Source organism: Oncorhynchus mykiss, chromosome 7 (assembly GCF_013265735.2).
Source record: "Oncorhynchus mykiss isolate Arlee chromosome 7, USDA_OmykA_1.1, whole genome shotgun sequence".
Lineage (NCBI taxonomy): Eukaryota > Metazoa > Chordata > Actinopteri > Salmoniformes > Salmonidae > Oncorhynchus > Oncorhynchus mykiss.
The window spans coordinates 954,742-977,737 of record NC_048571.1 but is presented as its reverse complement, the minus strand read 5'-3'; the positions used below and the strand labels follow the sequence as shown (position 1 = coordinate 977,737).

Below are 22,996 nucleotides of genomic sequence, written 5' to 3'. Positions count from 1 at the left end.
GACACTCATATTCCATCACAGAGCAGGACGTCACACTGACAGTAGCCTACACCCCGAGGTCAGATTGTGTGATGTAACAATGACTTATGTCATATGACAGATAGGATGACCCTCACACCGCACTGGCCATTGCAAGCAGTGTCAAACATACAGTATTGATAAAGAATCATAATTGTTCTGCATTGTCGAGAGAGAGAGCGAGAGAGAGAGAGAGAGAGAGAAAGAGAGCATGGGAGAGAGTGAGAGAGAGATGAGAGAACACGGGCGATTAAGAGAAGTTTCTTGAACAGTGTAAATTGTTTGGGGTTAATGCTAGTGGTGGTGGGAAGTCCTACAACAGTGTGACATATTTCCCTGGGCCTGGGGGAAACTGCAGCAGTGAGTGGGCCACTCCTCTGATTGCATCCCAAATGGCACCTTTCCAAATGGCACTATATAGGGAATAGGGTGTCATTTGGGCCACGCTCACTCAGACTGGCTCACTTGTCTCTTCAGACGCATGTTGAAGAGAAAGGAGATGGAGAGAATTCAACTCTACTGGTGTGTGTGTGTGTGTGTGTGTGTGTGTACTGTCACTTACTGCCAGGGTTCAGCAGGTTCAGGGAAGGCTGTAGTGTGGCACTAAGCACACTAGGCAGACCAGAATATATAAATACCTAGTGTATAGGGGATAGTCTGCTGTGCATTATTCAACAGCCACAGCCCATATAGCATGATAAGGCACCTCCAATTGAGACCTATACATACATCTTTTGTATTTGTTTAAGCAACTTGTTTGCTAAATGTGAACAGCCTACGTTCCCCAATATATATATATATTTTTTAGATATACCATTTTCGTTGTTGGACATAAAAGACTGTAAAATCACCAGAAAATCATCTCAAAGTATTTTTAATTTTATTTATTAAATCTGTTACCAAGTCTTCCCACACGCAAATAATGGGACGTGTGATCTTATCCCAATGTAATCAAGGTTTGACATTATTCTGTTTTTGTCAAATACTATATCTGTTTGGGATTCTTGTTTAATCTATTATTTCATCTCATTCATCCCAAGTGTTATCTTGTTGCTATCCGAGATGAGACGAGCCAGCCCATGCTCGCCCCCTTTCTTGCATCACGCTGGTGTTCCAGACGGGCCCGCGCCTGGGAGCTGTCCCATCCTTAATGGTGCTGAACCCGCGGCGAGAAAAGAACCATCGAGTCGAATGGATTTCAAAAGCACAGAGACAACGGCCACATCAACCACTTCTCTCCGGTTTCGCTGCTCCTGTCGATCCAAAGGCATGACACCAACCGTTTTGGGGTGAATTAAAGCACTGTTATGTCGTTAAAATATGTGGATTACCCGCTTGTAAAGAGGATGCTCCGTGTGAGAGAAAATGACGGTAGGAGGCTAGGCTCTGTGGAAGCGAAGCCCAGGGCATGTTCGTGACATCCCTAAATGATCTTGTAGGCTTTTGTTGTGGGAATAGCCTCAACCTCCTCAGACATACCGTTGAATTGACAGGCGACGAACGCAAACTACCGTGGAAACTATACTAGACTACAGCCGAGGACCTAACCTTTAAAGCATCCATCAGGATAGAGTATAGAGAAAGAACGATTTAAACAGGGCTCGACTGGTCAACGGGGTGGGGGGTGGCGGTTATATCAAGGACCACTGGCCACATAGCGACTGTTATTACAACATGTAATGGGACATTGTTGGTAGAAGGGCCGTAAAGAAACAAAGCTGTTGGATTAATGGAACCAGATAGGCTACAACACAGGATTGATAAAGGGCAACGGGAGAGTAGGCTAAATAATAAGAATGAAAAGATGGCAATAGTATAGTCTTGTTCCCAAGATTCGGTTTGTGATGCCATTGGAAGGAAATGGGAAGATGCTCAGCTATGTGCCTGCCCGTTTTCTCTAAGGTATATGAGACACGTAAGTCTATTTGTTTGATATGTAGTCAGGGTTTTCCTGTAACCTGAGCAATTACTTAGTTACAGGCATAAGCGAGCTCCAAGGCTAGTGCACGATAGGGTTATCTGACAAGGCTGAGAAATGATGTGTGGTGGTGCGCGCACACCAACTCATTCGATTTATTCCGGCTGATTCGAGTTTAGAATTCAGAGCTAAATTGAAAATAGCTGTTGAGAGAAAGAATGTCATTCAACCCAACTGGAAAACACACAACAGAGGAGACTCCTCTTTCCGATCATCCTCGACGAAATAACAGTAAGCTTTTCCTTTTCTCTTCATGTGCTCTGCACGTTTCTGAATAGAAATCTACACCTGTATCCTCCTATAGAAACAGACACATGTTGTTGTCTCTCGGGGTGGTTGTATGGTGCTGGGGATTGTTGAGCCGGAGACCGATGCTGCTCCGCCGCCAGGGCATGTCCAAAGGCCGCTGTTGCGTTTTGTTCAGTGACCTGAAGGTTTTCTTACTCAGACCGCCGGTCCCGGCTCCGCCACCGGTGATCATCTCCATGAACGGACAATACACCGACAGCAATGGGTCCGGCATCGGCATTGATGTTGCCATCGACAACAGAAACTCTGCAGCGAGTGCACCTTCACCAGAGGCGGATGGTTATGCTACCCCTGGCCCGCCGACAGGAGAGCCTCCTTCTGCCGGGACAAACGAGCCTAAAGCGACAGAGGAATGGCAGCATGCTACGGGACAGACTGGACCCCTGGACTATGGCAGCTCCGAGGAGGACTGCTCCAAAGAGAAGTGTGAGGAGAGATTCTCCCAGAACAGTCGCACAGACAGTGGTGTTAGGACTCCCCAGTGCAGGATATGTTTCCAAGGTCCAGAACAGGTGAGTGGCCTTACAGGTAGACAATAGACATATAGGTAGACCTATGGTCAGACATTGACTGTATATGACTAATTGTTGCTAACAAGGATGTTTTTCAAAGTGTTTCAAAAACAATGGTGCTGTCCATGGAGCTGAAGGGCTGAAAAATTCTCTCTCTCTCTGTCTCTCTTTCTTTCTCCCTCCCTCTCAACACTGTGCATGTTGTGGATCCCAAACACGCAGGAGCAATTATATGCTTGAGAACAGAAATAATGATTTTCTAACTTACTCACTTCCCATGGCCATGTAAAAGGTAGGAAGGAGTACTAGAATTCACAGAGCAAGGCCTGTCTTAGAAGAGATAGGAACAGAACATGACAGAGGAAGCCCTGTCTTAGACAGAAGAGATAGGAACAGAACATGACAGAGGAAGCCCTGTCTTAGACAGAAGAGACAGGAACAGAACATGACAGAGGAAGCCCTGTCTTAGAAGAGATAGGGACAGAACATGACAGAGGAAGCCCTGTCTTAGACAGAAGAGATAGGGACAGAACATGACAGAGGAAGCCCTGTCTTAGACAGAAGAGATAAGGACAGAACATGACATAGGAAGCCCTGTCTTAGACAGAACAGACAGGGACAGAACATGACAGAGGAAGCCCTGTCTTAGACAGAAGAGATAGGAACAGAACATGACAGAGGAAGATCTGGGGAAGTAGTGGATTCAAGTAACACAGGGTACATCTCAATAGTCTAAAGGGGATTCCTCTCCTAAAATCTCCAGTTCCAGGTGTTTTCTTTCCACCTGTCCTGGTCTTTGACATCATCAGATGGAGCCAAGGAGAGGGAAAGGAAAGGACACCACTTTAGAATATTGAGATCCGGCCAGGGACTGTAGCTAGGACCACATGGCCTTGGATTACCTGACTCAGAAGAACTCCCATCTGCAAAGTATCCGGCCCACGTAGACCATTCAGTGTGAAGGTGGGTTGATGATTGAATAGGTGCTGGTGCATCAGGGCCAACATGGTGAATGTGCTGCACATACCTTTCACATCCTGATCCTCTCACCTCTAAGGAAGTCAATGGGGTTGCTCCTCCTCCTCCTAATCCTCCTCCTCCTGCTCCTCCTCCTAATCCTCCTCCTCCTAATCCTCCTCCTAATCCTCCTCCTCCTCCTAATCCTCCTCCACCTCCTAATCCTCCTCCACCTCCTGCTCCTCCTCCTAATCCTCCTCCTCCTCCTAATCCTCCTCCTAATCCTCCTCCTCCTCCTAATCCTCCTCCACCTCCTAATCCTCCTCCACCTCCTAATCCTCCTCCTAATCCTCCTCCACCTCCTAATCCTCCTCCTCCTCCTCCTCCTAATATTCCTCCTCCCGCTCCTCCTCCTCCTCCCCCTCCTCCTCCTCCTCCTCCTGCTCCTCCTCCTCCTAATCCTCCTCCTAATCCTCCTCCTAATCCTCCTCCACCTCCTAATCGTCCTCCACCTAATCCTCCTCCTAATCCTCCTCCACCTCCTAATCGTCCTCCACCTCCTAATCGTCCTCCTCCTGCTCCTCCTCCTAATCCTCCTCCTCCTGCTCCTCCTCCTAATCCTCCTCCCGCTCCTCCTCCTCCCGCTCCTCCTCCTCCTGCTCCTCCTCCTCCTCCTCCTAATCGTCCTCCTCCTGCTCCTCCTACTAATCCTCCTCCTCCTGCTCCTCCTCCTAATCTTCCTAATCCTCCTCCTCCCGCTCCTCCTCCCCCTCCTCCTCCTCCTGCTCCTCCTCCTCCTCCTCCTCCTAATCCTCCTGCTCCTCCTCCTGCTCCTGCTCCTCCTCCTCCTGCTCCTGCTCCTCTCCTCTCCTCCTGCTCCTCCTCCTCCTGCTCCTCCTCCTCCTCCTGCTCCTCATCCTCCTCCTCCCGCTCCTCCTCCTCCTTCTCCTGCTCCTCCTGCTCCTCCTCCCCCTCCTGCTCCTCCTCCTGCTGCTCCTCCTCCCCCTCCTGCTCCTCCTCCTGCTCCTCCTTTAATTTGTGGCCAAGTCCTGTGCATCAACTAGCCCAGGGGTATTCAACCCAGGGTCCGTGGTTCTTCAGGGGGTCCGTGAAAATATATATTTTTTAATAGCTATTTAATAGTTGTTATGAATATCGCTAACAACAACAAGATAAACACCTTTTGAATTACATACCTACAGTAGAAAAGATGAGAATATAATATAATGATGACAAATTTATTTCTCAACTCATAATATTGAGCAAATGACATTCACTGAAGTATCAACCAATGGTCGCGCTCCCCTGCTCAGACTTTGCATGCATCAACCAATGGCTGCGTGCCACGTCATCGACAGTGCTGTAGGGCACATGTTGCTGTAACATCTGATGCGATTAGCTGATAGTTAAATATCTATCCAGGCGTTGTAAGAGCCGACATGCGTCAGCAACGCCTGGGCAGAGCAGCGCGGCCATAAGCTTTGAAAGAGCACCGCGGGTGCCGCTGGCTGCTGGTAAGCTTTCTTGACACATTTTGGCCAACACATGGCTCACCTTTGTTTAACCAGCGAAACAGCTGCTATTAGCAATTCGTGTTTGGAGTGACCTGCCTAGCTAATAGGTAGAGTTCCACTTCCTCTTCCTGTTATAATGTGGGAGGTCAAAATCATATAAAACCATCTACCAAATCTATTCATTTCAAAATGTTGATGACTGAACCTTGTCATTCACCTGATGATAAGACAAGTCGTGAACATATATATTTTTTGCTAACATCTGATGGGGGTCCATGGGTCACCGGTTTGTCTGGGCGGAGGTCCATGGGTCACCGGTTTGTCTGGGCGGAGGTTCCTGGGTCACCGGTTTGTCTGGGCGGAGGTCCATGGTTCACCGGTTTGCCTGGGCGGAGGTCCATGGGTCACCGGTTTGTCTGGGCGGAGGTCCATGGTTCACCGGTTTGCCTGGGCGGAGGTCCATGGTTCACCGGTTTGTCTGGGCGGAGGTCCATGGTTCACCGGTTTGTCTGGGCGGAGGTTCCTGGTTCACCGGTTTGTCTGGGCGGAGGTCCATGGTTCACCGGTTTGTCTGGGCGGAGGTCCATGGGTCACCGGTTTGTCTGGGCGGAGGTTCCTGGGTCACCGGTTTGTCTGGGCGGAGGTCCATGGTTCACCGGTTTGTCTGGGCGGAGGTCCCTGGGTCACCGGTTTGCCTGGGCAGAGGTCCATGGTTCACCGGTTTGCCTGGGCGGAGGTCCATGGTTCACCGGTTTGTCTGGGCGGAGGTCCATGGTTCACCGGTTTGCCTGGGCGGTGGTCTCTGGGTCGCCAGTTTGCCTGGGCGGGGGGTCTCTGGGTCGCCAGTTTGCCTGGGCGGGGGGTTTTTGGGTCGCCAGTTTGCCTGGGCGGGGGGTCTCTGGGTCGCCAGTTTGCCTGGGTGGGGGGTCTCTGGGTCACTTGTATGCCTGGGCGGGGGTCCTTGCGTAACAAAAAGTTGAAGACCCCTGAATTTGCCCCATCTTCACCCAGTCTCTCAGTGATGAAGACATCCTCATGGTCTGTCCCTGTGTTGACATTTAGGTAGACACTAGTCTAGTGTCTGATGATGCCCGTTGGAGAACACTAGAGAGCATCTCTCTCTCTCTCTGCTCTAAATGACATCACATTATAGAGCACTACTGCCTGGAGTGGTAGTTGCAGTCAGCCTGTCTCTGGGTGGCAGGCTGCTGAAAGCTTTTTGGCGCTGAGGATAAATTAATATGTGTCCCAAATGGCACCCTAGTTGCTATCTAGTGCACTACTTTAGACCAGGGCCCATAAGGTGGCCCCTAGGGTGCCATTTGAGCTGCATCCTCAGTATAAAGAGTGTGTTAAAGCTTTGGCTCAGTCTGGGAGCAGGAGGAGGAAATAAAACACATTCAGGAGAACCAGTGATGCTGTCTGTCAATCTGAAAGGTCTCCTATTCATTCATACTCTCTCCTCCCTCCTCTCCCACCCCCCTCTCTCTCCTCCCTCCTCTCTCTCCTCCCCCCCTCTCTCTCTCCTCCCTCCTCTCTCTCCTCCTGACCTCTCTCTCCTCCACCCCTTCTCTCTCTCCTCCTCCACCCCTTCTCTCTCTCCTCCTCCCTCCTCTCTCTCCTCCCCCCTCTCTCTCTCCCCCCTCTCTCTCTCCCCCCCCCTCCCTCTCTCTCCCCTCTCTCTCTCCCCCCCCCCCTCTCTCTCTCTCCCCCCCCCTCTCTCTCCCCCCCCCCCCTCTCTCTCCCCCCCCCCCCCCTCTCTCTCTCCCCCCACTCTCTCTCTCTCCCCCCACTCTCTCTCCTCCCCCCCTCTCTCTCTCTCCTCACCCCTCTCTCTCCCCCTCTCTCTCTCCCCCCTCTTTCTCTCCCCCCTCTTTCTCTCCCCCCTCTCTCTCTCTCCCCCCCTCTCTCTCTCTCTCCCCCCTCTCTCTCTCTCCCCCCCCCCCCCCCCCTCTCTCTCTCCTCCTCCCCCCTCTCTCACTCAGCCTAGTCTAATATGTTATTGAATGTAAACCCTGTTTCAGACACTTGTTGAACCTACTCTGCTACTCTGATTCCTGTCACAGACAGTACAGGACAGTTGGTTCCCCGGGCGGTTTAGGTTGAATTAGGTTGGATAACCAACGTACCGGTTCAGACCTCTTTTCAACTCACGTTGTTGTAGCCTAACTACCAGACAGCAGGCTGCTCTGGGTACACATACATTTATCTGCCAGCCAGGGCCAGCTTTTCTATGTCTTTATTGTGTAGTATCCACCTGTTTGTATTACATAGATAGTGTGAAATTGAGTCTAGATAATTGCCTGTCTTTCTCTGAAGAAAGGAACAGGAGAGATGTCATTATAGATGTTTGGCTTTAGAAAAGTGCTCTTCTGGGTGTTTGTGTTAACAACTGAAACATGAAAGCAAGAGAATGACCTTCTTGAAAGGCTGTTTCCGCCCTCTCTGTGTCTCTCTCTCTGTGTCTCTCTCTCTGTGTCTCTCTCTCTGTGTCTCTCTCTCTGTGTGTCTCTCTCTCTGTGTGTCTCTCTCTCTGTGTGTCTCTCTCTCTGTATCTCTCTCTCTGTGTCTCTCTGTGTCTCTCTCTCTGTGTCTCGCTCTGTGTCTCTCTCTCTGTGTCTCTCTCTGTGTGTCTGTATCTCTCTAATAAAATAGGTTGCATGGGTCCTTAGGAAAAACAACATTTGAGCCTGGATATGGTGAGCCTGGATATGGTGAGCCTGGATATGGTGAGCCTGGATATGGTGAGCCTGGATATGGTGAGCCTGGATATGGTGAGCCTGGATATGGTGAGCCTGGATATGGTGAGCCTGGATATGGTGAGCCTGGATATGGTGAGCCTGGATATGGTGAGCCTGGCAGATTCAAGACTACCCACCATCACTGCTGACCCTTTAAATAGTTGATCCTGCTTCTTATTAGAGAAGATCCTGGTGAAGGATTCATCTGACCAGAGAGGATGTGGCCTGGTCATGATAACCATGGTAGCTGTGAGATGTCTGGAACCAGAGAGGATGTGGCCTGGTCATGATAACCATGGTAGCTGTGAGATGTCTGGAACCAGAGAGGATGTGGCCTGGTCATGATAACCATGGTAGCTGTGAGATGTCTGGAACCAGAGAGGATGTGGCCTGGTCATGATAACCATGGTAGCTGTGAGATGTCTGGAACCAGAGAGGATGTGGCCTGGTCATGATAACCATGGTAGCTGTGAGATGTCTGGAACCAGAGAGGATGTGGCCTGGTCATGATAACCATGGTAGCTGTGAGATGTCTGGAACCAGAGAGGATGTGGCCTGGTCATGATAACCATGGTAGCTGTGAGATGTCTGGAACCAGAGAGGATGTGGCCTGGTCATGATAACCATGGTAGCTGTGAGATGTCTGGAACCAGAGAGGATGTGGCCTGGTCATGATAACCATGGTAGCTGTGAGATGTCTGGAACCAGAGAGGATGTGACCTGGTCATGATAACCATGGTAGCTGTGAGATGTCTGGAACCAGAGAGGATGTGGCCTGGTCATGATAACCATGGTAGCTGTGAGATGTCTGGAACCAGAGAGGATATGGCCTGGCCATGATAACCATGGTAGCTGTGAGATGTCTGGAACCAGAGAGGATGTGGCCTGGTCATGATAACCATGGTAGCTGTGAGATGTCTGGAACCAGAGAGGATGTGACCTGGTCATGATAACCATGGTAGCTGTGAGATGTCTGGAACCAGAGAGGATGTGGCCTGGTCATGATAACCATGGTAGCTGTGAGATGTCTGGAACCAGAGAGGATGTGGCCTGGTCATGATAACCATGGTAGCTGTGAGATGTCTGGAACCAGAGAGGATGTGGCCTGGTCATGATAACCATGGTAGCTGTGAGATGTCTGGAACCAGAGAGGATGTGGCCTGGTCATGATAACCATGGTAGCTGTGAGATGTCTGGAACCAGAGAGGATGTGGCCTGGTCATGATAACCATGGTAGCTGTGAGATGTCTAGAACCAGAGAGGATGTGGCCTGGTCATGATAACCATGGTAGCTGTGAGATGTCTGGAACCAGAGAGGATGTGGCCTGGTCATGATAACCATGGTAGCTGTGAGATGTCTGGAACCAGAGAGGATGTGGCCTGGTCATGATAACCATGGTAGCTGTGAGATGTCTGGAACCAGAGAGGATGTGGCCTGGTCATGATAACCATGGTAGCTGTGAGATGTCTGGAACCAGAGAGGATGTGGCCTGGTCATGATTACCATGGTAGCTGTGAGATGTCTGGAACCAGAGAGGATTTGGCCTGGTCATGATAACCATGGTAGCTGTGAGATGTCTGGAACCAGAGAGGATGTGACCTGGTCATGATAACCATGGTAGCTGTGAGATGTCTGGAACCAGAGAGGATGTGGCCTGGTCATGATAACCATGGTAGCTGTGAGATGTCTGGAACCAGAGAGGATGTGGCCTGGTCATGATAACCATGGTAGATGTGAGATGTCTGGAACCAGAGAGGATTTGGCCTGGTCATGATAACCATGGTAGCTGTGAGATGTCTGGAACCAGAGAGGATGTGGCCTGGTCATGATAACCATGGTAGCTGTGAGATGTCTGGAACCAGAGAGGATGTGGCCTGGTCATGATAACCATGGTAGCTGTGAGATGTCTGGAACCAGAGAGGATGTGGCCTGGTCATGATAACCATGGTAGCTGTGAGATGTCTGGAACCAGAGAGGATGTGACCTGGTCATGATAACCATGGTAGCTGTGAGATGTCTGGAACCAGAGAGGATGTGACCTGGTCATGACAACCATGGTAGCTGTGAGATGTCTGGAACCAGAATAAATACATTATATTGGTAATACTGATGATAAAAATACACTTTTTAATGAGTGTCACACACTAACGTGTCATCTCACTCTCTCTCACTTTCTCTCACTGAGCTGATAAATCTCTATCACTCTCTCTGAGAGGATTATAAATGACAAGTTCACGGTAGAACGCACTGATGTGAGAATCACACACGCTCACACACACGCACTACACACACAAACTTTCACACATAACAAGATAAGAGCGTTAAGGATTCATCTCTGAGGAGGTCTCTGTTCAAACAGATTACATGAGCTTTGGGAGGTAAGAAAGCAGAAACCACAGCCCTGTCTATCTGTCTGGAGGAAACACGCTGTAGAATCCACACTGTGACAGATACAGAGTCAGTGGGGACATGTAGGTGTGGAACTGAAGGGCACGTTACTGGTAACTCTAGAGACAAGGCTCCAGATCGACTGTTCTCCAGAGCTGGGGTGCACAGGACATGTAGGTGCAGAACTGAAGGGCACGTTACTGGTAACTCTAGAGACAAGGCTCCAGATCGACTGTTCTCCAGAGCTGGGGTGCACAGGACATGTAGGTGCAGAACTGAAGGGCACGTTACTGGTAACTCTAGAGACAAGGCTCCAGATCGACTGTTCTCCAGAGCTGTGGTGCACAGGACATGTAGGTGCAGAACTGAAGGGCACGTTACTGGTAACTCTAGAGACAAGGCTCCAGATCGACTGTTCTCCAGAGCTGTGGTGCACAGGACATGTAGGTGCAGAACTGAAGGGCACGTTACTGGTAACTCTAGAGACAAGGCTTCAGATCGACTGTTCTCCAGAGCTGTGGTGCACAGGACATGTAGGTGCAGAACTGAAGGGCACGTTACTGGTAACTCTAGAGACAAGGCTCCAGATCGACTGTTCTCCAGAGCTGTGGTGCACAGGACATGTAGGTGCAGAACTGAAGGGCACGTTACTGGTAACTCTAGAGACAAGGCTCCAGATCCACTGTTCTCCAGAGCTGGGGTGCACAGGACATGTAGGTGCAGAACTGAAGGGCACGTTACTGGTAACTCTAGAGACAAGGCTTCAGATCCACTGTTCTCCAGAGCTGTGGTGCACAGGACATGTAGGTGCAGAACTGAAGGGCACGTTACTGGTAACTCTAGAGACAAGGCTCCAGATCCACTGTTCTCCAGAGCTGTGGTGCACAGGACATGTAGGTGCAGAACTGAAGGGCACGTTACTGGTAACTCTAGAGACAAGGCTCCAGATCCACTGTTCTCCAGAGCTGTGGTGCACAGGACATGTAGGTGCAGAACTGAAGGGCACGTTACTGGTAACTCTAGAGACAAGGCTCCAGATCGACTGTTCTCCAGAGCTGTGGTGCACAGGACATGTAGGTGCAGAACTGAAGGGCACGTTACTGGTAACTCTAGAGACAAGGCTTCAGATCGACTGTTCTCCAGAGCTGGGGTGCACAGGACATGTAGGTGCAGAACTGAAGGGCACGTTACTGGTAACTCTAGAGACAAGGCTTCAGATCGACTGTTCTCCAGAGCTGTGGTGCACAGGACATGTAGGTGCAGAACTGAAGGGCACGTTACTGGTAACTCTAGAGACAAGGCTTCAGATCGACTGTTCTCCAGAGCTGGGGTGCACAGGACATGTAGGTGCAGAACTGAAGGGCACGTTACTGGTAACTCTAGAGACAAGGCTTCAGATCGACTGTTCTCCAGAGCTGGGGTACACAGGACATGTAGAGATAAGGTGGCTCCCTATTCTCTACATTGTGCACTACTCCTGCTCTGGCTAAAAGTGACGCACTATACAGAGAATACGGTGCCAGATTAACCCTGTGGCAGCGCCAATTATGTACATAAACCCTGGATTGCTGATGCTACGTATTGGCCAATGAGAGGCTTTGAAGCCATGTGTCGGCCATATTGGTGCTCCCCAGTAGGAACAGACGTCCATAAGAATGAAGGGAAGTCTACAGTATTTCAATGAGGACAAAATTACATGTATATAAGTAGTTTTTGTTTTAGTAATGTAACAAATATATACTTTAAGGAAAATGTTTTTATATATGATATGTTTATCTCACATAATATCATTTAAAAGTCTGCATTAAGGCTGTGATAGAATAAACATGGTAAAACTAATGTAGACATTAATACATGCATTTCTTTAGATTCCACAATATTTTTGACACCGGTGTCGGAGTGTCAAGATGGAGGGGCGATGGCTTCAATACAGCGCCCCCTGTTGTTCATCTAGTGGATATGTAAATCACTGGTCAGCACCCTGACCGACACTCAGCTGGCTCACTGTAAGACAAACCAATAGCAGCATTTTCCTTTGTGTCCCACAGGGGGAGCTGCTGAGCCCGTGTCGCTGCAGTGGGTCTGTCCGCTGCACCCATGAGCCCTGCCTCATCAAGTGGATCAGTGAGAGGGGCTCCTGGAGCTGTGAGCTCTGCTACTACAAATACCACGTGGTAGCCATCAGCACCAATAACCCGCTCCAGGTAGGGACAGCTGTGATGGGACTCGCCAGCTCTTGGACTTGAGTCAGGGGGGAGGGTTTTAGGGGATGAAGAGGAGAGCTCTAATTGGGTGTATATCACACAGCACTGCAGAGAGAGAGAGAGAGAGGGTTAATACTAGTGTATAGTGTGTATGAATAGTATGGGATGATGATGTACTCTCTCTTCCTCCCTCTCTCTCCCCCTCCCTCCTCCCTCTCTCTCCCCCTCCCTCCTCCATCCTCCTCCCCTCCCTCATCCACCTCTCTCTCCCTCCCTCCCTCCCTCCCTCCCTTCTCTCCCCCTCCCTCTCCCCCTTCCTCCCTCTCCCTCTCCCCCTTCTCTCCCCCTCCCTCTCCCTCTCTCCTCCCTCCCTCCCTCTCTCCTCCCTCCCTCTCCCTCTCTCCCTCCCTCCCTCTCCCTCCCTCCCTCTCTCTCTCCCCCTTCCTCCCTCTCCCCCTTCCCCCTACCTCCCTCCCTTCTCTCCCTCTCCCTCCCCCCCCCTTCTCTCCACCTCCCCCTCCCTCCCTCTCCCCCCTTCCTCCCTCTCCCCCCTTCTCTCCACCTCCCTCCCTTCTCTCCCTCTCCCTCTCCCTCCACCTCCCCCCCCTCTCCCTCCTCCCCATCCCTCCTCCTCTCCCTCCAGTGGCAGGCCATCTCTCTGACAGTGATAGAGAAGGTCCAGATAGCAGCGGCCGTGCTGGGCAGCCTGTTCCTCATGTCCTCTATCTCCTGGCTGGTGTGGTCGTCCCTCAGCCCCTCGGCCAAGTGGCAGCGCCAGGACCTGCTCTTCCAGATCTGCTACGCCATGTACGGATTCATGGACCTCGTCTGCATCGGTGAGGCCGGCACACAGAGGAACTCCTCCTCCTCTTCTTCTTCCTTGGTTGATTTATTGGGGGGGAAAAGATACACAAGCCAGGGGATTCTACTTGTTTGCACCGTAGTCCCCTATGGAATACACCTCCCTCCTCCTCTCGTCTTCCTTCATTCCCTCTTCTCCAATCAGGACACTTGAGGTGGGACATATATGACTCCCCAGACAGAGCTCTGGAGGACTCACTGTTTGATTAACCAACACTACCAACATGTTGGATTCAGGATGTATTCATGTGTAACTGACAACCTCCCCCTCTTCTTCTCTCTCGTTCAAGCGCTGATCGTCCATGAAGGCCCTGCAGTGTTCAGGATCTTTAACCGCTGGCAGGCAGTGAACCAGCAGTGGAAGGTGCTCAACTACGACAAGATCAAAGACACTGAGGACCACCAGAGATCCAGGCTGACGCCCAGGCACCTGGCCCTGCCCAACCCCAGGACGAGTGCTCCTCCCGGGGCAGAGCCGGGGGATGACATGGTCTCCCCCTCCACCTCCTCCCTCATGGCCGCGGTGGCCGCCTCCGCGCCTGGCTATACCGTGACCACAGCCGCAACCGCCAGCCTGACGACGGTGACGACGCAGGACTCAATGTCGGAGCAGGGGCCACCATCCCTGCCAGACCACCACTGTGCGTACAACATCCTCCACCTGCTCACCCAGCACCTCTGGACAACGCAGCAGGAGTCCCGCCCCACTCAAGTCCATCCCCAGCCTCCGCAGCCCAGCAACAGCAGCCGGGAGCTGGTCATGAGAGTCACTACGGTCTGAGGCTTCAACTGAGGCCTAACTTTGTTATGTTACAACAACGAGAGAGACCGACATAAGAGAGAGAGGGTTGTGTGGCCTCGTTTTGTGAGTTTGAATGGAGGACTGGGAGACGTTGCTGTGTGTAAATGTGTGGGTGAGGGGTAGAGTGTGGGTGAGGGGTAGAGTGTGGGTGAGGGGTAGAGTGTGGGTGAGGGGTAGAGTGTGGGTGAGGGGAGAGTGTGGGTGAGGGGAGAGTGGGTGAGGGGTAGACGATGGACAGGGGGTGAGGATGGAGAGCAAGAGAGAGGGAGAGATTTGCCAGTTTCCTGTGTTTTGACAGCCTTGATGTAATAAAACGAGATTTCCAGATCTGTGTGTGGTGGTCTGATGTAGCAGGAAGGATGTGTGAGGCACAGCCATTTCTCTATATATATAGGACTCTGCTTACAGGGAGCTGTGATAGATGGCACTGATCTGATGTGATCTACTATGTAGCCTGGAGCAACACTCCTGTCAGGAAGCTGCAGTCCTCACAGTCGGGATAAATAGACCTTTCTAATTACTATGATGACAGACAGGAGCACAGTTCAGTACAGTGACAGTCCATAACACTAATACCTTCTTACATTAGCTGTTCACAATGACAATTCCGCCTGCATCCCAAATGGCACCCTATTCCCTACATAGTGCACTACTTTGGACCAGAACCTGATGGGCCCTGGTCAAAACTAGTGGACTGCACAGGGAACAGGTTGCTATTTGGGATGCAGACTGAGATCAAGTTTCAATACAAAACACAAGCCGTCTCCTTCTGAAGAGCTTGAATAGTACGCCACTGACCCGTGGTTAGTTTGGAGTAGCCTAAAGTATGTGGTAACGCATTAACAGTTGAATTATTCATATTGGAATAGGATTCCTTCCTGTCAACTCTGAGACATGGCAGAGGCATCACAGACAGCTTTACATCTTCCCAGAGTCATTTATAAACAGCTTTACATCTTCCCAGAGTCATTTATAAACAGCTTAACATCTTCCCAGAGTCATTTATAAACAGCTTTACATCTCCCAGAGTCATTTATAAACAGCTTTACATCTCCCAGAGTCATTTATAAACAGCTTTACATCTCCCAGAGTCATTTATAAACAGCTTTACATCTTCCCAGAGTCATTTATAAACAGCTTTACATCTCCCAGAGTCATTTATAAACAGCTTTACATCTTCCCAGTCATTTATAAACAGCTTTACATCTTCCCAGAGTCATTTATAAACAGCTTTACATCTTCCCAGTCATTTATAAACAGCTTTACATCTCCCAGAGTCATTTATAAACAGCTTTACGTCTTCCCAGGGTCATTTATAAACAGCTTTACGTCTCTCAGGGTCATTTATAAACAGCTTTACATCTTCCCAGAGTCATTTATAAACAGCTTTACATCTTCCCAGAGTCATTTATAAACAGCTTTACATCTTCCCAGAGTCATTTATAAACAGCTTTACATCTTCCCAGAGTCATTTATAAACAGCTTTACATCTTCCCAGAGTCATTTATAAACAGCTTTACATCTTCCCAGAGTCATTTATAAACAGCTTTACATCTTCCCAGTCATTTATAAACAGCTTTACATCTTCCCAGAGTCATTTATAAACAGCTTTACATCTTCCCAGTCATTTATAAACAGCTTTACATCTTCCCAGTCATTTATAAACAGCTTTACATCTTCCCAGAGTCATTTATAAACAGCTTTACATCTTCCCAGTCATTTATAAACAGCTTTACATCTCCCAGAGTCATTTATAAACAGCTTTACGTCTTCCCAGAGTCATTTATAAACAGCTTTACATCTTCCCAGTCATTTATAAACAGCTTTACATCTTCCCAGAGTCATTTATAACAGCTTTAATCTTCCCAGAGTCATTTATAAACAGCTTTACATCTTCCCAGTCATTTATAAACAGCTTTACATCTTCCCAGAGTCATTTAAACAGCTTTACATCTTCCCAGAGTCATTTATAAACAGCTTTACATCTTCCCAGAGTCATTTATAAACAGCTTTACATCTTCCCAGTCATTTATAAACAGCTTTACATCTTCCCAGAGTCATTTATAACAGCTTTAATCTTCCCATAGTCATTTATAAACAGCTTTACATCTTCCCAGAGTCATTTATAAACAGCTTTACATCTTCCCAGTCATTTATAAACAGCTTTACATCTTCCCAGAGTCATTTATAAACAGCTTTACATCTTCCCAGTCATTTATAAACAGCTTTACATCTTCCCAGAGTCATTTATAACAGCTTTACATCTTCCCAGTCATTTATAAACAGCTTTACATCTTCCCAGAGTCATTTATAAACAACTTTACATCTTCCCAGAGTCATTTATAAACAGCTTTACATCTTCCCAGAGTCATTTATAAACAGCTTAACATCTTCCCAGAGTCATTTATAAACAGCTTAACATCTTCCCAGTCATTTATAAACAGCTTTACATCTTCCCAGAGTCATTTATAAACAGCTTTACATCTTCCCAGAGTCATTTATAAACAGCTTTACATCTTCCCAGAGTCATTTATAAACAGCTTTACATCTTCCCAGAGTCATTTATAAACAGCTTTACATCTTCCCAGAGTCATTTATAAACAGCTTTACATCTTCCCAGAGTCATTTATAAAACAGCTTTACATCTTCCCAGAGTCATTTATGAACAGCTTTACATCTTCCCAGAGTCATTTATGAACAGCTTTACATCTTCCCAGAGTCATTTATAAACAGCTTTACATCTTCCCAGCATGATAAACACAAAGGTTAAATCATGATGTGTGTCTAGTAGAACACTGTCTCTCCTGTCAGGTCCATCCATTTTAGTACAGGTTGGCATCTCTATGAGAAGTGAATCCATATGATCTTTGATAACACCACCGATGGCAGTAAAAGGGCTTCATGTGTGACAGCAAGTAGCCTGAGAGAAAACTGAAGAGCAGCAAGTAGCCTGAGTGAAAACTGAAGAGCAGCAAGTAGCCTGAGTGAAAACTGAAGAGCAGCAAGTAGCCTGAGTGAAAACTGAAGAGCAGCAGAGGGTGTTGTTAGGGTGAAAACTGAAGAGCAGCAGAGGGTGTTGTTAGGGTGAAAACTGAAGAGCAGCAAGTAGCCTGAGTGAAAACTGAAGAGCAGCAAGTAGCCTGAGTGAAAACTGAAGAGCAGCAGAGGGTGTTGTTAGGGTGAAAACTGAAGAGCAGCAGAGGGTGTTGTTGGAGTGAAAACTGAAGAGCAGCAGAGGGTGTTGTTGGAGTGAAAACTGAAGAGTAGCAGAGGGTGTTGTTAGGGTGAAAACTGAAGAGTAGCAGAGGGTGTTGTTGGAGTGAAAACTGAAGAGCAGCAGAGGGTGTTGTTGGAGTGAAAACTGAAGAGCAGAACAGGGTGTTGTTGGAGTGAAAACTGAAGAGCAGCAGAGGGTGTTGTTGGAGTGAAAACTGAAGAGCAGCAGAGGGTGTTGTTGGAGTGAAAACTGAAGAGCAGAACAGGGTGTTGTTGGAGTGAAAACTGAAGAGTAGCAGAGGGTGTTGTTGGAGTGAAAACTGAAGAGCAGCAGAGGGTGTTGTTGGAGTGAAAACTGAAGAGCAGAACAGGGTGTTGTTGGAGTGAAAACTGAAGAGCAGCAGAGGGTGTTGTTTGAATGGAACATAACGAGAGAAGAGACTGCTTTTCAGATGCTTCCTGATGTTTTTGGTTCTGAGTGAAGTACCTCCAATCAAAACAGTGTGCATCTGGTAACCATGACGATGCCCCCCCCCCCCCCCCCCCAGCACCTACCTGACCCCTGAGTTAAGCCAACCACAGTGCTCTGTGAAAAGGACACCACATGCCTTCAGTCACTGAATACATTGTTCCACGGGGACATGCCTTCAGTGACTAAATACATTGTTCCACGGGGACATGCCTTCAGTCACTGAATACATTGTTCCACGGGGACATGCCTTCAGTCACTGAATACATTGTTCCACGGGGACATGCCTTCAGTCACTGAATACATTGTTCCACGGGGACATGCCTTCAGTCACTGAATACATTGTTCCACGGGGACATGCCTTCAGTCACTGAATACATTGTTCCACGGGGACATGCCTTCAGTCACTGAATACATTGTTCCACGGGGACATGCCTTCAGTCACTGAATACATTGTTCCACGGGGACATGCCTTCAGTCACTGAATACATTGTTCCACGGGGACATGCCTTCAGTCACTGAATACATTGTTCCACGGGGACATGCCTTCAGTCACTGAATACATTGTTCCACGGGGACATGCCTTCAGTCACTGAATACATTGTTCCACGGGGACATGCCTTCAGTCACTGAATACATTGTTCCACGGGGACATGCCTTCAGTCACTGAATACATTGTTCCACGGGGACATGCCTTCAGTCACTGAATACATTGTTCCACGGGGACATATTTAGTTTATGATTAGTAGAAATATGTTGAAGAAAACTGTTGAAATGTAAAAGAATGAATTTTATTCTGTGGTTCAGCTTGGGTACATCTGCGTCAGACCGTGTCGTTCAACATCGTTCCAATCATCTCTTTTTTTTATTACAAAATGAGCTCCAAACAACAAGTAGAAACACATCATGATTTAGAGGTGTAGGTCTACATTCCTTAAAGCCTGGCGTCTCATTCAGAGCTCTGCTGTACTGCGAGTCCTGATCTTTGAACTTTGACACCGAGCAGCCAATCTACTCCTTATATAGTGGACTACTTTGGGACAGGGCCGTCTCAAGCTGTTCTGCCTTCAACAGGAGGTCATCAGTAGACTGAGTCCCAGATCTGTTTAGTCAACTACACATGACATGATGCCAATAGGAGTTGGCTTTACAGCACAAAACAGATCTGGGACTTCTGGTCGGGGGTTTCACCATTACAGTACATGTATCATCCTCAGTATGGGATGGAAGCACCACACGCTGACAAGCAGCATCCTATGAAGTGCACTACTTTTGACCAGGGCCCATAGAGTGCCATTTGGATCATAAGCACAGGCAGAACCAAAACCGATCTATAAAGACCCACTGGGGTGTATGAGGGAGAGCGAGTGTGTGGGGAGAGAGATCGATACATCCAGCTCCTCTACCAGTCCCTACAGTACGCCCAACCCCTCTACCAGTCCCTACAGTATGTCCAGCCCCTCTACCAGTCCCTACAGTACGTCCAGCCCCTCTACCAGTCCCCACAGTACGCCCAGCCCCTCTACCAGTCCCTACAGTATGTCCCTCTACCAGTCCCCACAGTACTTCCAACCCCTCTACCAGTCCCTACAGTACGTCCAGTCCCTCTACCAGTCCCCACAGTATGTCCAGTCCCTCTACCAGTCCCCACAATATGTCCAGTCCCTCTACCAGTCCCCACAGTACGTCCAGCCCCTCTACCAGTCCCTACAGTATGTCCCTCTACCAGTCCCCACAGTACTTCCAACCCCTCTACCAGTCCCTACAGTACGTCCAGTCCCTCTACCAGTCCCCACAGTACGTCCAGTCCCTCTACCAGTCCCCACAGTATGTCCAGTCCCTCTACCAGTCCCCACAGTACGTCCAGCCCCTCTACCAGTCCCTACAGTATGTCCCTCTACCAGTCCCCACAGTACTTCCAACCCCTCTACCAGTCCCTACAGTACGTCCAGTCCCTCTACCAGTCCCCACAGTACGTCCAGTCCCTCTACCAGTCCCCACAGTATGTCCAGTCCCTCTACCAGTCCCCACAGTATGTCCAGTCCCTCTACCAGTCCCCACAGTACGTCCAGCCCCTCTACCAGTCCCTACAGTACGTCCAGCCCCTCTACCAGTCCCTACAGTACGTCCAGCCCCTCTACCAGTCCCTACAGTATGTCCCTCTACCAGTCCCCACAGTACTTCCAACCCCTCTACCAGTCCCTACAGTACGTCCAACCCCTCTACCAGTCCCCACAGTACTTCCAACCCCTCTACCAGTCCCTACAGTACGTCCAGTCCCTCTACCAGTCCCCACAGTACGTCCAGTCCCTCTACCAGTCCCCACAGTACGTCCAGTCCCTCTACCAGTCCCCACAGTATGTCCAGTCCCTCTACCAGTCCCCACAGTACGTCCAGCCCCTCTACCAGTCCCTACAGTATGTCCCTCTACCAGTCCCCACAGTACTTCCAACCCCTCTACCAGTCCCTACAGTACGTCCAGTCCCTCTACCAGTCCCCACAGTACGTCCAGTCCCTCTACCAGTCCCCACAGTATGTCCAGTCCCTCTACCAGTCCCCACAGTATGTCCAGTCCCTCTACCAGTCCCCACAGTACGTCCAGCCCCTCTACCAGTCCCTACAGTACGTCCAGCCCCTCTACCAGTCCCTACAGTACGTCCAGCCCCTCTACCAGTCCCTACAGTATGTCCCTCTACCAGTCCCCACAGTACTTCCAACCCCTCTACCAGTCCCTACAGTACGTCCAACCCCTCTACCAGTCCCCACAGTACTTCCAACCCCTCTACCAGTCCCTACAGTACGTCCAGTCCCTCTACCAGTCCCCACAGTACGTCCAGTCCCTCTACCAGTCCCCACAGTACGGCCAGTCCCTCTACCAGTCCCCACAGTATGTCCAGTCCCTCTACCAGTCCCCACAGTATGTCCAGTCCCTCTACCAGTCCCCACAGTACGTCCAGTCCCTCTACCAGTCCCCACAGTACGTCCAGTCCCTCTACCAGTCCCTACAGTACGTCCAACCCCTCTACCAGTCCCCACAGTACGTCCAACCCCTCTACCAGTCCCCACAGTACGTCCAACCCCTCTACCAGTCCCCACAGTACGTCCCTCTACCAGTCCCCACAGTACGTCCAACCCCTCTACCAGTCCCCACAGTACGTCCAACCCCTCTACCAGTCCCCACAGTACGTCCAGCACCTCTACCAGTCCCTACAGTAAGTCCAACCCCTCTACCAGTCCCTACAGTGTGACCAGCCCCTCTACCAGTCCCCACAGTACGTCCCTCTACCAGTCCCCACAGTACGTCCAACCCCTCTACCAGTCCCCACAGTACGTCCAACCCCTCTACCAGTCCCCACAGTACGTCCAGCACCTCTACCAGTCCCTACAGTAAGTCCAACCCCTCTACCAGTCCCTACAGTGTGACCAGCCCCTCTACCAGTCCCCACAGTACGTCCCTCTACCAGTCCCCACAGTACGTCCAGCACCTCTACCAGTCCCTACAGTAAGTCCAACCCCTCTACCAGTCCCTACAGTATGTCCAGTCCCTCTACCAGTCCCCACAGTACGTCCAACCCCTCTACCAGTCCCCACAGTACGTCCAACCCCTCTACGAGTCCCCACAGTACGCCCAGTCCCTCTACCAGTCCCCACAGTACGTCCAACCCCTCTACCAGTCCCCACAGTAAGTCCAACCCCTCTACCAGTCCCTACAGTGTGACCAACCCCTCTACCAGTCCTCACAGTATTTAAAGAGTAACTTTCAAGACAAAAAACAGGATGTTTTAGGCTTAGTTATAGTGAAACACATCAACCCTGGTCTTCATTTTGACAGTTTGTTGCAAAAGTGATATATTCAGGTCTTTCAGTAATAAATCTAGCTCCTTGTCCCTAGTGGTTCAACTCTACCATCGACATGGTGATGTAGAGGCGCCCCTACGTCATCAAAGGGAGGGGTTCAGTATGAAATCCACTCCCTTCTAGATGCAGGTTGTGGAGTGGGCCAATATATTTAGCATGATGCTTCCTTGAATACTGACGCTACACAACATACAAAAGGCAGTGAAGGCACATACCCGCACATGACCAAATTCAACGTTTTAGCTTACCGTTTCAAACACATCAATCTGGTATACCAAGAAAAAATACAAAATGATACGTATGTACAGTTGAAGTCGGAAGTTTACATACAATTAGGTTGGAGTCATTAAAACTCGTTTTTCAACCACTCCACAAATTCCTTGTTAACAAACTAAAGTTTTGGCAAGTCGGTTACTACATCTACTTTGTGCATGGCAAGTAATTTTTTCCAACAATTGTTTACAGACAGATTATTTCACTTATAATTCACTGTATCACAATTCCAGTGGTTCAGAAGTTTACATACACTAAGTTGACTGTGCCTTTAAACAGCTTGGAAAATTCCAGAAAATTGTCATGGCTTTAGTAGCTTCTGATAGGCTAATTGACAACATTTGAGTCAGTTGGAGGTGTACCTGTGGATGTATTTCAAGGTCTACCTTCAAACTCAGTGCCTCTTTGCTTGACATCATGGGAAAATCAAATGAAATCAGCCAAGACCTCTGAAAAAAAATTGTAGACCTCCACAAGTCTGGTTCATCCTTGGGAGCAATTTCCAAACGCCTGAAGGTACCATGTTCATCTGTACAAACAATAGTACGCAAGTATAAACACCATGGGACAACGCAGCCGTCATACCGCTCAGGAAGGAGACATGTTCTGTCTCCTAGAGATGAACAAACTTTAGTGCGAAAAGTGCAACTCAATCCCAGAACAACAGCAAAGGACCTTGTGAAGATGCTGGAGGAAAAGTATCTATTTCCACAGTAAAACGAGTCCTATATCGACATAACCTGAAAGGTCGCTCAGCAAGGAAGAAGCCACTGCTCCAAAACCTACATAAAAAAGACAACTTCACATGGGGACAAAAATCGTACTTTTTGGAGAAATGTCCTCTGGTCTGATGAAACAAAAATAGAACTGTTTGGAGGAAAAAGGGGGAGGCTTG

General features: G+C 49.2%; 1 protein-coding gene across 2 annotated transcripts; it reads left to right on the top strand.

Moving 5' to 3' along the window:
* Positions 1-1,067: 1,067 nt before the first annotated feature.
* Positions 1,068-14,284, top strand: LOC110517159 (E3 ubiquitin-protein ligase MARCHF4). Of its 2 annotated transcripts, XM_036981973.1 has the most exons (5): positions 1,068-2,227; positions 2,445-2,817; positions 12,467-12,622; positions 13,266-13,458; positions 13,774-14,284. In XM_036981973.1, exons 2-5 carry the CDS (start codon positions 2,482-2,484, stop codon positions 14,262-14,264), a joined length of 1,176 nt encoding a protein of 391 aa, XP_036837868.1. In that variant the 5' UTR covers positions 1,068-2,227; positions 2,445-2,481; the 3' UTR covers positions 14,265-14,284. The 2 variants fall into 2 exon arrangements, with proteins under 2 accessions (XP_036837868.1, XP_036837867.1); XM_036981972.1 differs by having other exon boundaries at positions 1,069-2,817.
* Positions 14,285-22,996: the final 8,712 nt, after the last annotated feature.